Source organism: Molothrus ater, chromosome 16 (assembly GCF_012460135.2).
Source record: "Molothrus ater isolate BHLD 08-10-18 breed brown headed cowbird chromosome 16, BPBGC_Mater_1.1, whole genome shotgun sequence".
NCBI classification, from domain to species: domain Eukaryota; kingdom Metazoa; phylum Chordata; class Aves; order Passeriformes; family Icteridae; genus Molothrus; species Molothrus ater.
In genome coordinates, this window is record NC_050493.2 from 9,283,948 (window position 1) to 9,299,544 (window position 15,597).

Consider the following 15,597-nt stretch of genomic DNA (forward strand, 5'->3'; position numbering starts at 1 on the left):
GACATGCAAAATATAAGATGGCTAAAATATTTTGTTAGTTAAGTAACACAGCAACTTTACCTTTCTGTGAAGATCAAGTTGTTCACTTCTATAGGCCTTGAGGGTTATTAGTGCTGAAACTGGCAGACTTTAACTGACTCATTGATTTGACTTCTTGTTCTGCCTTCTGTCCATGGACGTTCGAGGCCTGAAGAATGCACACTGTAGTCTAAACTTGTCTACCTCTTTATCTCAGTTGCTGAGGAGTTTTAGAAGAGGTATTGGTTAGATCTGCTCCTCAGCTGGTCTAACATATGCCAGAATCAAACAGCAGATGATCAGAAAATTTTCTCTCCTATGTGTCCTGCTCTATATCTAAGCACAGCTTCTCTATGCTCAGGCACAATATACAGCCTATTATACTCACTTTAACCTTGACAATTTTTAATGCTATTTTAGACCTGTTTGGAAAGTCTTCCTTTCTGCCTTGGAAAGTTGAACTCGTGGGAACAAAGGTGATTTGCTTTTGGAAAGATACAAAAGCAGTTCCAAGTTTTTTGATCCTGTGTAGCTTTTATTTATCTTTTTTATCCTTTTTTTTTTTTGTTGTTAACAAGATAAAGATTTTGTTGGCACAAGGTTGCAATGATCTGCAGAGCTTTCTTTGTCAGCTGCAGTAGTCCTCAGACACCTGGTCAATCACTCCAGATCTAAATTCCAGGTCAGTCTAAGTTGTAACAAGCAGAAACATACCTTGTTCACTGGTACTTGCAATACTGCTGCAATTCAAAAGTAACATCAGTTTTGCCAAAGAAAGAAACTGGCTGTCAGCTTTCCTTGTTCAGGATCAGAGCAGTAGCTGTGCAACAGGCAAACCTGAGGGCACAGCTCGTTTTTCAGCTGCGCTGCTGGAAGCTGCTTTAGACCTGTTGGCACTTTCTTCTCACTGCTGTATACTGAAGACATTTGCACTATACATGTATTTGCTCTTGTATGTTTATTTGCAAGTACTCTGTTTACCCTCTACATTTATCTGAATCTTCTTAATCTCCTTTGAATTAAGCTGAAGCTACGAGAACTCTTGGGATTTCATGAAGTCCACTCCAAATATGGTTGCAGTTACTGCCTGCCTAAAACCCAACCCATGTAATTATTACAGTAGGTTTTACAAGAAGACTGAAGAGGAAAAATATTAGGTTATAAAGGTAATTTCTACATTATAGAATTGCAATAAATTATATTCCTCCTCAGTAAGCCATAAAACCAAGTCTCTCATGGGTTTTCATTCATGCAGCACCTCTTGGCTCATTAAAATCTCTTGATGGTGATCCCTTTGCTACATGCAAAGTGTATTTTTTGAGACCTGATGACAATAACAAAGAAGTGCTCAATGTGAGATGTTCTTGTTAAAATTGCTATGAATCCATGAAGTTATGAGAACAAGCTGCTTCTGTCCTAGTCTGTTTGTGCATATTTTTTAATGAAAAGGGAAAGGTTGGTTGGAAGATGTGTGCTCACTATTTATAAAAGCAGAAGTGTATTTAGTGTCAACACAATGCAGCTTGGGATTTCACACATTGTTGTACTGATACACTAATGATTGCAGTTACTGGTTAAAAGAGCAAAGGCTTATGAAGTGTTTGCTATGTAACTAAAACCAAATGCATTTTAACCACCCAGCAAGCCTAATACCTCTGGGGAAGGACACTGCTCATACAGGAGTGACAGAACTTGATAGAAGCTAATGGGGCTCTCTGATCTATGCAAATTCAACAATGTAGAGCTGTTAAAAAAACCCCAGACTTCTGTGTTGTGTGATTCAGGGTGTTTACAGTATTTGTGAGTCATAGGACTTTTTTTCAGTATCCATAAACATTATGTCACTTGTAGCCTCCTTGGTAAAACACACTTCTTTAACTCTTTCTTTAAAGAGTTCTTTAACTCATGTCTGCTAAGACACTTCTTCCAGGTCTCAAGCTTCCCTAGTGCTGCCCAGCAGATATCTTCCACCACTGACTTGTTCTTTCAAAGACAGTGATTGCAAACCTGCTGCCACTTGATCTGGCACAGAAGAACCATCACTTCTTCTGTTCTCTAGCCACAAAACATTTTGTATCTACATCCAGACACCCCACTACAGGAGGAAGTGACTACCAAGGAAACAGACGTTGACTGCTTCATTCCAATTTCCACATGACACTTCTTATCACAAATTACACACAATACTTTCACATCAATACTGCCTGAGGTCAGGTCTAGCTGCTTTTTTCTGACAAATATTCGCAGCTCTGGAATGTCTGTTAATAATAATGATTGAGCTAAAGGGCATTGTTTGGGAAATTATAATTAGCTAGAAAGCTCCATTGACTCAATGCTCTGCAAAGGACTATTCTCTCTGTCAGGACTATTCTCCCAGGGAAATACTCAAAGGTTACATCCAACATTGTTGTTATAAATAAAAATGAAATACAGAATTTTGAACGTGATAATTGCAATTGCTCCATATGGCCTAGTTGTTCTATACTCTTCATATTTGCCCCCACCTCAACATTCAGGTTAACTCACTGACTTTCTCTCCTAATTTTACTCTTTTTCAAACTCTCTTATTTACATAAAAAAAACCCTGCAAGAATCAGTTCTATATACAATTCCACACAGAATTCCATAAACAGAATATGAGTGTATATGCAGCTTCCCTGTGACATGAGTACACATTGCTACTGAATTTACCAGGAACGGTGCCTATTTTCTAGGTTAAAGTTGAACCACAAGCATTGCCATTGATTCACATCATCTTGGTGAAAACAAGTCAAAGAAATTAGAGGGAAAATATAAGAAGAATTTTGCATATGGCTGGTGCCTAAAGTAAGAATTCCACTTAATTAAATGGATTTGCACTTGAGTAAACAGAATTCTGTAGGTTCAGGTTGAAACATTCATCCTCTCAGTTATTTCACAGGCAAAGAACGTTCCTTATGGGATAAATCTGTAGAAAAGTAGGCAATTATTACTTACCTTAAAGCAATGTCAAAAAGAGAAGTCTTGAAATTCTTGAAGTCTTGAAAGTGGAAGATGATGGTGTGAAAACAGGAAATCTTTGATGTTTCTCAACTTGTTCAGCATACCTGAAATAAATAAGACACTTATTGACTGATTTAATTGTGAAAACTTTCATAAAATCACACAATGACCCAAAATGTGCCTCAGTACTGTGTGTAATACTAATTTGTCTCAACTAGTTTTATTTCCATTTATTGTAACAAATGGGTTTATATTTTGGTCATGCAGGTGTTCTTAGAAATATATGCTATGAAGCCATTAAAGCACACTGCCACAGGTCTAGTAAAAATGGTTTGTGCCCCAGTCTAGAACAACTCTAGCTCACTATTAGAATTATAAAATGTGGTACAGCTAAAATCACTGCTAATACAACTAACTGGCAGAGAAAGCATAACAACTGAAGTAACTTAAAATTAATTAAGGATAGCATGATTTATGGGTTCTGGGTTCCATAGGTCTGATCCAAAATCTCTTGGTGCTATAAAAAATGGGTTTTTTTCAAGAAGGTTTCATCACCCTCCTGCTTTTCCCAAGCACATGTCACTTAGGGTTGAGTTCTGATCTCATGGACCTGAATCCCACAGATGTCAGGTTCTAGCCTAAATCCTTCGGGCTTCTTTTTTGTAGGGGAATTCTTAAGGAAAACCCTAGGAACTCAGCAAAACAAGAAGCTTGTACCATATTTGGTCAGGATTAATAACCCATAAAATAAATCGGTTTTGGATGTTATTATTTCCATACATGTATAGCACTAATCATGCAAAATATTTAAGCAGCTTTTTAGCCATCAAATCAACAGGGAAACTTGCATAATCTTAAGTGCTTGACAGACTGGACCTTAAATGTCTCTAGGTGCAATAATAAGTACGGAAAAGATTCATTTTGTGCAGTATTTTCAGCACAAACTGCATCACAAAGTGTTAAATAATAAATAATAGCAGAGAGAAGTATACACAAGGGAGGAATGATATGATTTCAGAGGAGACTTGAAAGGGGATGTTGATGAGGTGGAGGTTTTAAGAATTAAATATTAAAACCCAGAAAGGCTGTTTTTTGGCTGGGACTGATAGTTTTTCTCTGCTGAGAAAAAAAGGGGCTTTCTACCTACCTCCTGGACAAAGATGCCAGGCTTACTGTCAAACCATTCAGTGGAATCATCACTGTACTTAGAGTCTATTTTTAAGAGAAGGCAAAGGATTGCAATTAGCTAACTACAGGCCTCTCAGATTCCAAACGTCTGCTTTGTCCTCTGCCTCACCTTTCCATTTATTTACTGCGTAACAACTCCACACGGACTTGGCCCAAGTTCCTGAAGAGCGTCGGGGATGCAGAGGGAGAGGGAGGGCAGCCTGGCGTGGCAGAGCCCAGCACTCCAGCCTTCCCCAGAGCCAAGGGCAGCCCTGGAGGCCACGGCAAGGCAGGAAAAGGGAAGCGGCTTTCAGCACCAGCCCACACTGTTAAATCGCGCCATAGTGGGCTTATTTCCTACATTTGGTGGCAGCATAGTATTCAGGATAATATTATTGCTACTTGCACAGGTTACCGCCGAACCAAACGACAGAGATGAGAGAGTTAAGTAACAGCGATGGAGAGCGAATCACTAAAAAGTCTTTCCCAGAGTCAGTTCTCTGTTTGGGGGAAGTTATTTCAATTCTGTATCTGGCAAACAACCCGCTGCCTCACCGTGCCCTCTGGAGCCAACTGACTGACACTATAAGGAGATTTTTAAATAAATGATGCGCGGGAGCAGCTCATGTTTAGCAGACAAAGCCCCGCTCGGCAGCATGCACTGCGAGCACCGCCGTACCTGTGCTCGGCACGCCGGGGCAGAGCCCGCTCCCGCCCGGCCTTAGCGGAGGCGCGGCCCCATGGGCGCCGCTCCGCCCGCGGCACCTGCCTTGGCCTCGCAGGTGAGTGCGTCTCCGGAGAGCGCTCGGAGAGGAGTTCCCGGGAGAAGGAGCGCTCTACTTATCGGCAGAGGAGCTCTCCTGCCGCGGAGCTGCCCCACGTTCGCCCAGCGCAGCCCAGCCTGCGCCGGCTGTCCCCTACCCCGCTCGGCGCGGGGCGGGCTGAGGGAGGCGAGGGACGAGGAGGCGCTCCCGCGCTTTTGGAGCCGCACCTGTCGGGAGCGCCCGCCGGGACGGGAGGTCTCTTATGTAAGGGATGGCGGGGAGCGGGTGAGGGGGGCGAGGCGGGGGGCGGCTCTGCGGCGGGGCTGACGCGAGGACGGAGAGCCCCACAGAGGGGCTGGAAGGGAGGAAGAGAGAGAGAGAGAGAGGGAGAGGGAGGGAGAAAGGGAGAAGTCGCCGGCCCCTCAGCGGGGCTGCCAGCGGGGACAGGCGGGCGGGCAGCCCCGTCTCTGGCACGCCGCTTCCCGCGGCCGCCTCAGAGGACAGGCTGGGCTCTCCCCGCTGGCACCGCGCTCGCCCGCCCGCCACGGCACATCTCCCTTCCCCGGCGGCTGGATGCCGCGGCGGGTCCGTCCAGCCTCCCGCGCCCTGCCCTGGCAGCCCGGCCGCGGGCGGGGCTCGGCGGGTGTCTGAGGGAGTTGTGCGAGAGAGCGCGCCGGGCTCCGCGGGGGAGCGGAGGGTGGGTGCCCCCGGCGCCCCGCGCTGGCACCAGGCTGCGCGGGGAGGATCCTCGCTCGCCCTTCTCCTCCTCCCGCCCCTGCAGCGCCCTCGCCTCAGCCCTCCCGCTTGGCGGCCCCTCCACGCCCCTCTGCCAGCCCGGCGCGGTGCCCCGCACGCCGCCGCCACCTCCACCCCTCGGTCCTCCTCTTCCTCCTCCTCCTCCTCCTCCTCCTTCTCCTCCTCCTCCTCCTCCCGCGCTCCCTCTCACGCGCACTCCGCTCCACAAGTGCCGCGCGCTCGCTGCTCCGGAGCGGAGCGGGGCCGGGCTGCGGACCCTGCGCGGGGGCTGCGGACCCTGCCCGGCCCGTTCGGGGCTGTCCGTGGTGCTGGAGGCGAGCGCGGGCTGAGCGGACGCCCGGCTCCTGACGGAGCCCCTTTATGTTCAGCTCCTGGCGCAGCGCAGCATCCAGCAGCTCGAGCGGCGGCGGCAGCAGCATCGCTGAGCCGGGGCTGGGAGGCAGAATGGAAGGCTTTATTCGGCTGCTCTTCGGCTACTTGGTGGCGGACCTTCTCACGCTGGTGTGTCGGGCTCAGGAGAAAGCTGGCCAGCAGCTGGGGAGCTTTGTGGTGCTCTCGGGAGGAAACCACTCCAGCCTCGGGGAGCAGATAGACCCCTCCGAGCCACCTCCCACCCCAGACTTCTGCAGGGGCTACTTTGACGTGATGGGGCAGTGGGACCCCCCCTTTAACTGCAGCTCGGGGGAGTTCATCTTCTGCTGTGGCACTTGTGGCTTCAGGTTTTGCTGCAAGTTCAAGAAGACGAGGCTGGATCAAAGCACCTGCACAAACTATGAGACGCCGTTGTGGATGAACACTGGGAAGCCTCCTTCCCGCATAGACGACCCTCTGCATGACCCTACCCGGGATAAAACCAACCTTATTGTCTACATCATCTGTGGGGTTGTAGCAGTCATGGTGCTGGTGGGGATCTTCACCAAACTAGGGCTGGAGAAGGCACACAGACCCCAGCGGGAGCACATGTCCAGGTAAGGCTGAGTGCCAGGCAGCAGGGTCCCCTTCCCCCCTAGCTTCTGCCCAGCCCCTAGAGAGGAGAGAGGAGCCCATGTGTCCCTGCCAAACAAACAACTCCTGCCAGGCAGGCTGCATTCCCCTGCAAGGCGACCGAGAGAGACCAACTTTGCTGAGCAGAGCTCCTGTGGTGCCCCCAGCCCAGGTTACCACAGAACATGCATATTGAGGAAGATGAGGGATAATTGTGGAGTCTGCACAGACAGTAGTCCATTTTTATCTGCAGTGCCCGACCCTCTCCCTAACAAGATCCAGCAAGTGTTCCCAGATAGACTGTGCATAAATAGAGAAACAAATTCTGAAACCAGCAACACTGAATTATAGAAAGCCTGATGTGTTCCCTCTTCCAACAGCTTCAAAGATTGGAAAATGTTTTTACTTCTCAACAGAAGGATGTAAACAAATGCCATCTCACCCTCCTTCTCCAGCTGCAAAATGGTTTTGGCAGGACCTTCCCTACTCCTCCAGCCCTTGCAAGTGTGTGAGCTATTTGTAAAATTTCTAAGCTGTGAAAATGAGTCAGGGTGGAAGGGAAGAGGAAGACACAAAAAGGAAAAGCTATTGTAGAATTTCTTAACATTTTTTCAGCAACTGTTGAGAGGTAAAAAATGGAATATGAAAGTCTTGCCTCATCCATGTATTTGTGTGTTCTAACTGTCTCCACGGTGTAATGGCTGAGTTATATCAAAGAGAACCTCCCCCACCTAGAGTTAGGAATGCTGTGTACCATCTACTCCAGATCCTGGCTGCCTAGTGGTGGATAGGCAGGTGGGCAACTCGGGACAGAGCCCAGTGTCTTTAACAACATATTCCAAAACCAGATTGTCACAGCAGTTCAAAATCAAGGCATAACACATTTGTCAAGTTTGCAGCCTGTCTGATTCTTTATGCTAATCCCAGGCACATGAAAGTAAAGCAGATGGGGGAAAGGCATTAAAAAAGGCAAACAGATCCATTAAAGAGTCTAAATAGATCCCAGCATATTGGGCAAGTTCAGTGATGAAATACAATGAAAGGATACCTTCTACTGGATGTGCAGTGTGGCAGAAAACTTCCTCTTGCCCCGACTGCTGATGGTGTAGCCCACAATCTTTAAGGCTTAGCTGAAGAGTCATCCTTTGAAAGACAGTCCAAGAGATCAACTCAACACCTGGAGCCTCATTTTTACTGAAGTTTCTGCATGACTTTTTGATTAACTGCTTATTTTGAAATGAACAGAGAAAGTCACAGAAATACTCCTGAAATGCATCACCAGTCCATGAGCTATTATTTGCTATTTATAAACTGGCTGATATGGATATGCTTTACTACTAAGGGGAAAAGCACATTGCAGAAATTTTAGTCAACAGCGTGTGTCAGTGACACTTCGGCAAAGATGGTTTTTGTTGAGGAAGGTATGATAATCCTTTAGACATTTTGAATATAAATTGAGAAAAACAATACATGGGTCCCATTTTTTAAAAAATTTTAATCCACAGAGCTTGTTTGCAAAAAGCTCTCCCTTGCTTCAGTCTCTCTCTATAGGGTCTTTGTGCAGGCAAAAAAAGAGGGCTCATAACATTCCCAAAGCCCAGAACAGAGTGAAGTTATAGACATCCCTGCAAATTGTGGCTTAAAAAGGTCCTGCTTCTGTGAGTGGAAATATTTGCTATGTAAAGTACAGGTGTAAAGTATTCTGAAAGGATATTCTGTCTCAGTTTATGGAAGTAGAATTATGGGGGATTGGAAAATCATTCTCATATCCTTGAGTCATGTATGCACAGAGATTAGGTTGCTGAAGTGGGTCTTAGCAAAGGTCGTCTGTTACCTTGATTACTTAACAGCGTCTGTGATCCTGTACATGAAACTCTTCAAGGCAGGATTATATAGAAACTTGGAAAGTCATGATCACATGGCAAAACAGTCACCCACTCAGTACACATAATAGCTAGTCATGTTCTGAAAAAGAAGATCTATGGCTTTTTTTTTTTTTAATAAGTTCGCTCTTATTCCAGTTGTGGGATAGGTTTAACATTAATTTGAAAAGGAATTAGATTTGTAAATCCCTTTGGCAATCTATAAATATATTCATTGAGTGAAGAATTGAAGTAACCTCTTAGTCCTCAAGTGAGTGTTTAACTAAAATATTCCATTCTAGCTCATTTTACACTACTAATATTCTGAAAAAAGGCTGCAATGCTTAAAAATAATTTATCTGTTTAAACAGTTAATAGTACCAACAATTGATATAATATGTAGGCTGTGTTCATAGTCACCTTCTTTTATAATATTCATCACTACAACATCAGAAAAACAAAACAAAAAGGAACACCTCCCACGTTTTTTTCTGTACTGAACCTTATTAATAAGCAGAAGTTTAATGCATCGAGAGTGTTAGGTAGGCCAAAGCAAAAGTAATAAGTGTTACTCCATTTTGGCTGGCAGCAAGAAACACACAGAGAATGATTTGTCATCTATTTCCTCAGCTAAGATTGTGTCCTTTCCCTTGCCTAGCCAATGGCTATATGAAAAATTTGAATCCCCTTCATTTCTATGAAAAAAATTCACCTAGGAAAGGGATAGTACTGCTTATCAAAAATGACAATGCAGAATGGAAACTGATTTTTTTATGGGGGCTGATTTTTTAAGAAAAATGAACTGAGTATAACTCATGTAAATGATACATTTCCATTTTAGATTTACTAAAAAATATTTCAAAATATGAACAGAGACCTGAAACGTGGGAATAAGAACATTGACTTCAAAATAGGAAGCAAAACTGTGCCACACTTTTTAATTTCTTGCATTACTTCATCTTGCAGTCAGTAGATCTGCTATTGAAGTAAGACACTGGTGTGTGTAAAAGTGGTACAATGTTAATAAAGAAAGCTTTCTTTATTAACTGAGCATAGTTTCCATACAGCTGCCTTTCATTAAATTTTGTTTACTACTATACCAAAACAAACTAAGAACACTTCATTAACTTCACTGAATTTTCCTGATATATTTGACAATGAAAAAAGCATTGTGGAAATGTATTTAATCAGTGAAAAAACATCCATAGGAAGAAGTCTCTTTTGGGTGAGTCCCTTTAGAAAAAAAAGTCAAGACTTGTCCATTCTTAGAGAGAAAGGGCTCGTTACTTCTTTTGTTTTGGGGAAACAGGCCAGGTATGGCACTGTTGACATTTTCTTTCTGTTGGTACAGAGGTGTAAATCTGGAAGATGAACATGGAGAGGGGAGTACAGATTTAACTCTGCATGATGTATTTCATTTTAGACCTCACATGTTTTTTTCTCCTTATTTTAAAATTTGTTCCTTGATGTTTAAAGGAGATGAGTATTCCCTTCAGCTACAGTGTCCAAGACTAAGCAGGTAATAGTAGTATCCAGAGTAGCTCTTCCTTTCCCCTCCTGCTTTGAGGAGAATAAGGAAATCAGCTGGTGTAGGAGGGAGCTGTGGCAGAGGGAGGGAATGTGGCAGTGTTGTGCATGAGAGGACACAGATTTGATCTGCCTGCTGAAGCAGACCAGGAGCTTTGTTAGGCATATGAGGGCAGCACGTTCTTGCTGCTTGAGACTACACCAATGGGCCTGGAAGGCTCCATCAGTTCAAGTGGAGAATTCTCTCTCAAAAATGAATAGAAAATAAAAAAGCTTTACCTCCGTTGCATGAGGAGATTATTCTGTAAATACAACTGCACCTTTTGTCTTCTTCCTTAATCCTTATGGAGAATGTGTAAACAAACCAAGAACTGAAAGGAAAATGTTTAAAATTATGCTCTTATGCTGTAACTCCTGGTTTTTAAAACAGTGCTTCTGACAGTGTGTTACAGTCTTACAAATATTGTGAACCATCTGAGCTCTTCCTTCTTCCTTCACAAGGAAGAAAGTGCCCAGTGCTGAGCTCAGGACTGAAGTCTTTTATTGATCATTTAAAAGACACGTAGTTGGGGCCAAAAATGGCCTGACTTGCCAAAATCCTGAATCCAATGTGTCAAATTATTTCCCTTATGGGTTTTGACCCAGTTTTGGAGGCAAAGTATGACAAGTGACCTATCATGAATTAACCTCTGTGTTTCAGCTTCTTTCAGCTTGTACCCATAAGGGAAATGCCTGGCTCCACATGCTTTATAACATCCCAGACCAGTATTACATATCCAAAAAGAAAAATCTTATGGCAAGAGAAATGCTGAAGTTTTGTGATACTTGGATAATTCTTGGCCATGAACTCCTACATAGGTAACACTTCTCCACTTTTGTAATACTACAGCCAATATCCCTGCACAGGTCTTAATGATTCTGCTTCCTGATTAGGAGATTATCTTGCACTTTGCATTTCCTTAAAAAATCATCCAGTGGGTAAATAGGTGTAGGTAAAGACCCTCTGTGAAAAGCTTAACTTTTCAATGGGACTGACTATAACAATTTCTTTAGATAATGAAAAAAATCTGTATGACTATACTTAGGTGAGACAAATGCATGAAGGTATTTTAAAAGTCTCCTGGCCAATGTGGAATTTTTCAAAGCAAACATCTGTTCAAGGATTTTGTCATGTACGGGGGAACAAGCCTCCCTTTATCCACTTCATTATACGGGCAAATCCCTAAAAGAACAAAATGCAGGTACAGCATTTCCTTTGTACTTCAGTGATACTGAAGCTGCTACACACTTTTAACTCTCTCTGACATCAGTGGAGAATAAGGACATGCTCTCAGTTATAGGAGCTATTCTGCCCTGAGAAGATTGTATGAGTTTGGCTAACACAGTATAGGTGCTGTGTTATTAAAACCAGAACTTGATGCTGAGTAATCTTTTCTTAATACAGAAGGAGGAATTGGACAGGTAATTCCTTGAAAATAATTTGAAAAAAGCTACCCTGAACTGGTAGAAAACTTAGCATTTTCATAGACAGGCAGTAGTTCATCTGCCATCATACAGGGTGTTATTTAAAGTCTACAGCAAACAATATTTACCATCAGACTAAGAGCAATGAGGAAAGGATTTCTGAAAACCCACTCTCACAAAGTGGGGAAATACTTAGATCTCACAGTTTTGACTCCCACACTGGAGTTAGGAACTTTCATTTACTTTTTCTTTCCCTTCCCACAGAAATGTGTTCACCTGCCTCTGGAATTAGAATTAATATTGATGTCAACAATTTCCTCTGTATAGAGAGATATTTGCATAAATTGACTAGATATTAATGGTTTTGGTCCCCACTTATTTTAAATTGTTTTTGCAATATAATGCTTTCCTTTTTCATCATTTCTACATGTCTTTGTGAGATCTCTTCTGTTGAATTTTTATTATTCTGCTATGTAGGCCAGCTCTGCTATTTCTGCAGTCTAAGCACTGCTTCAAATGGGAGCATTACTCTGATACCATTAATCATGTGGTTACTGTCTTCTGACCTTTTCCAGGATCAACAGAGTATTCTCTAACATGTTGATCACAACTCTATCTAATATCTTAATAACATAATGTTAGTCATAAACACAAGAAAACATCAGTATTGTTCAGCTGTGTACCCAAGCAATGTTCCAGCAATCTGAAAACAAGATCCAGCTCAGGATTTCTCTCTGTAACGTAAAGGAGGCTACTTACTTTACAATAATTGAAAGTATAGGGCTGCTTGATTGAGAAATCATAATGTCACAGAAGTACAGTGAAGGAACTAGATGGCACTTGCCATGGAATATGCTTATTATTTATTTATATATTAGTTTATAAGCCAGTATTTCTTGATGCAGTATCTGGGACACTGTATATAATTTTGTAGAAAATTAAACTAAACTGGGCATAGTGCCCAGAAAATGTGTCCACACCCTTAAAAAATTGCTCAAGAGGTGTAAAAATTAAAAACAATAAACCAAAAAGGAGCTAAATAATGGTCCATTATGCATTGACCTGAATAGAAAAGATTTGCACTGAAGACCCTGGTAACACATACTGCACATAGAAAACTTTCCTTTGCCTAAGGCAACAGCTCCTGCAGGTGGGCCAATTATTTCCTAGTGCACAGTAGTTCAGCAGGTAGCTCTGGCACACAGGTAAGGACTGATCCTGCTCCTATGGAACTCTGGCAGGACAGCACAGACTCACAGGCAGAGTTAGATGTGGCCCTGTGGGTAGTTTTAGAGCTTCAAACTTGGTCAGTACCTCTGGCTCCACAGGGCTGATCCAGGTGTGTGTGTTTATCTGTGTGCCTAAGGATGCCCTTACAGCCAGCAGGACACTGGGCAGTGGAACTGGTCCTTACACAGTCCCCAGAGCAGGACTGGTCTGTCTGTCTGTCTGACTGCCTGCAGCCCTGCAGGGCAAACCCACAGCCAGCAGGACACTGGGCAGTGGAACTGGTCCTTACACAGTCCCCAGAGCAGGACTGGTCTGTCTGTCTGTCTGACTGCCTGCAGCCCTGCAGGGCAGCCCCCTGGCAGCACCAGCCTGGGCCTGGCCTAACTCAGGAACCTTCTGCTTACTCCCTGTATGCTAGCACAAAGCTTTCATCCTGTTTCCAAACTGCCTTCAAAGGAGCAGGGAGAGTTCCTGTGCAAGCTTTGCTCTATGTTAAAGACTAGGACACTCACAGAAGTTAGAGAAAGACCTTTTATTCTCCTCATCTGGATAAGAAATCCTTAAATCCCTGCTTACTGGACTTCTACATGGAAGTTATATGACTTTTCAACTTGAGTGACATTTTGGAATGAAAACTGTGAAGACCACTGTGTGGTGTGTGCTAATTACAAATGCACGTGTGAGAATTTCCTTTGAAATTGGTAATCTAAGTGTGAAAATAAGCAGTTTGTGAAAGGTGTAGCCATGAGCTAGGTGCTGAGGTGCTCACCTTAACCAAGATGGCAATTAATGTTACTGAGCACATGCAGTGGCAGAATTCTACAAGCTCAAGGAGCTAAAATTATGTTCCTCCAAAGCCAAGATACCTAAACAACCTAATGTGTTTCTGTGTTTTAGTTCTAGCAACTTTAGGTTGTCAGTAAGACAACCTAAAAAGAGCCTTAGGTGTGAAGTCTCACAATGCATTTGCTGTGAAGGGAGCTGGTTTCTCCAGCAGACATTAGGATCGACTGCATCGCAAACTGAAATAGATCTTGGAACATATTGTACATGTCTTACAGATTTTGCAGATTCATTCTGTTTTGTTTGTTTTTCAGGGCTCTTGCTGATGTTATGCGACCTCAAGGTCCTTGTACAACAGATCATATGGAAAGAGATCTAAACATTGTAGTACACGTGCAGCATTATGAAAACATGGAGACGAGACCTCCTCCAAATAACCTCCGTAAGTTGCATTTTAACTTTCGCAATAGCTGGAATGCTGGCACTGAAAAGAGCATTGTGAAACTAACATTGCTGAATGTCAAATGAGGATCAACAGTACCTGGGTTCTTGCAAATTAGAAATATTCATTTTCTCAGAATCAGAAAAAATTAGTTTCCTAGTGCAGATTAGTGCAACAGTGAGATAAATAAAATTTGAATAGGAAAATTAGTTACTGTATTTAGTTTTAATTAGTTTTCTTGATTTTGTATCTTTGTCTTCTTCTACCTGTTGTTTTTGCTAAGCTCATCAGCCTTTGCCTTATTCTGTGTTTTGTTACATGAAAATACCAATTGTTGTGGTTACAGCTGAATTTAACAATACATTTCATAGGGCTGTAACAGCCAGTAGCAAAGTGGTCTCATTAGGCTGTTAGATCATATCGACTAGTATAGTAATTAAATACTTGCTGGATAGCATCAAGTTGTATGTGGTTTTCATTTTCTCAAGGGAAAGATGAGAAGATTATTACTTTAATTTTTACATAATGTTTTTGTTCTGTATCTGCTATTACATGTTTATGTTACTGAAGGCAAGAAAAAAGTGCACCTTGGAGCTTCAGGTGAGATATGGTGACATTTCAAGTGGTTCTAAAGTCGTAGACAACTTATTTCCCAGTCTGTATTAGAGCACAATACAGATCTTTCTCATGCACAGATACATATTCCTTTTGTGATAAACAATGCCACTGAAAATGTAATTTGAATACTTATTTATGTAACTTATATTCAGCCATATCTTATTATATACTTAAATTATGGATTTAGTTACTAAATCAAGTTCAATATATTTATAAAATAAAAAGGTATCATTCAGGAAAGTTTAGATTGGTAGATAGTGGTTGGCTTTATTCTCTGCTGTAGATCAGTGTTGATGTGCATTTTACTGCAAATGTACTTTTACTGCATTGGTATTTACATTTTGAAACACTTAAAGTATATGCACTCATCTTTTCCTTAACTATAGAAAGAAAGTTTGCTTACATTTGGAGTTTTATTTGGACTGCATTGTGCAGTTATTGGTGCTTTTTTTGGTGGAAGGGTGTAAAGACAATGGAAGAAAGCAGCTCCATGTGCTGCCTGCACTCCTGCTGCCTGCTTTGTGGGAGAGGCTGATGGCCATTCCTTATCTGCATCCCTGCAGAGTAATGGGAGAGAATTAAAGCTGTGCCTTTGAATAAAGGGAGATGTGACACCTCATCATGTGACACCTCATCTGTCTGCCCTGCTCCAGCAAACAGCTTCCACCTGGGGCTGTGCAGATGTGCAGTGCAGAGAGGGACGCACACACCCACACTCCCTACCTGTGTAAAAACACTTCTGGAGGGGAACCTGCAGCTGGACTTGTGAAGGGTTAATGAGGATGGGAATGTGCACTGCATCTCTTTGCTCTGTGTATCACTTGCTGATAACTGATCCTTCACATGACCATGTTTCAGGAAAGGTACCAAATAGTAATGGGCTTTGGGTCCATTATTTTCTCTCAGATGTGAAGTGTTTATTCAGAATCCCAGTTAATGAAGGAGTCAGAAGGTGAAGAGGTTCTTGCTGCATTGATTTTATCTAGATTTTTGTGATGAT

The 15,597-nt window shown here is 42.8% G+C and overlaps 2 protein-coding genes across 4 annotated transcripts in view; one reads left to right on the top strand and one right to left on the bottom strand.

The window, feature by feature from the left end:
* CPPED1 (calcineurin like phosphoesterase domain containing 1) overlaps nt 1–3,072 on the bottom strand; it is a 55,703-nt gene extending 52,631 nt beyond the window's left edge. The window contains exon 1 of the mRNA XM_036392083.2: nt 2,995–3,072. The gene's annotated coding sequence lies outside the window, so the exon portion shown is untranslated. The remainder of the gene's footprint in view (nt 1–2,994) is intronic.
* Nucleotides 3,073–4,716: 1,644 nt separating this feature from the next.
* The window catches only part of SHISA9 (shisa family member 9), a 179,105-nt gene continuing 168,224 nt past the window's right edge, over nt 4,717–15,597 (top strand). Inside the window, exons 1-3 of one of the 3 annotated variants that reach the window (XM_036392079.2) lie at nt 4,717–4,949; nt 6,056–6,655; nt 13,852–13,979. In XM_036392079.2, coding sequence (XP_036247972.1) covers nt 6,132–6,655; nt 13,852–13,979 — 652 coding nt within the window. In that variant the 5' untranslated portion in view covers nt 4,717–4,949; nt 6,056–6,131. Of the gene's footprint in view, nt 4,950–5,035; nt 5,196–5,837; nt 6,656–13,851; nt 13,980–15,597 lie in introns of those variants that run through there. The other 2 variants (XM_036392080.2, XM_036392078.2) reach the window with 2 other exon arrangements.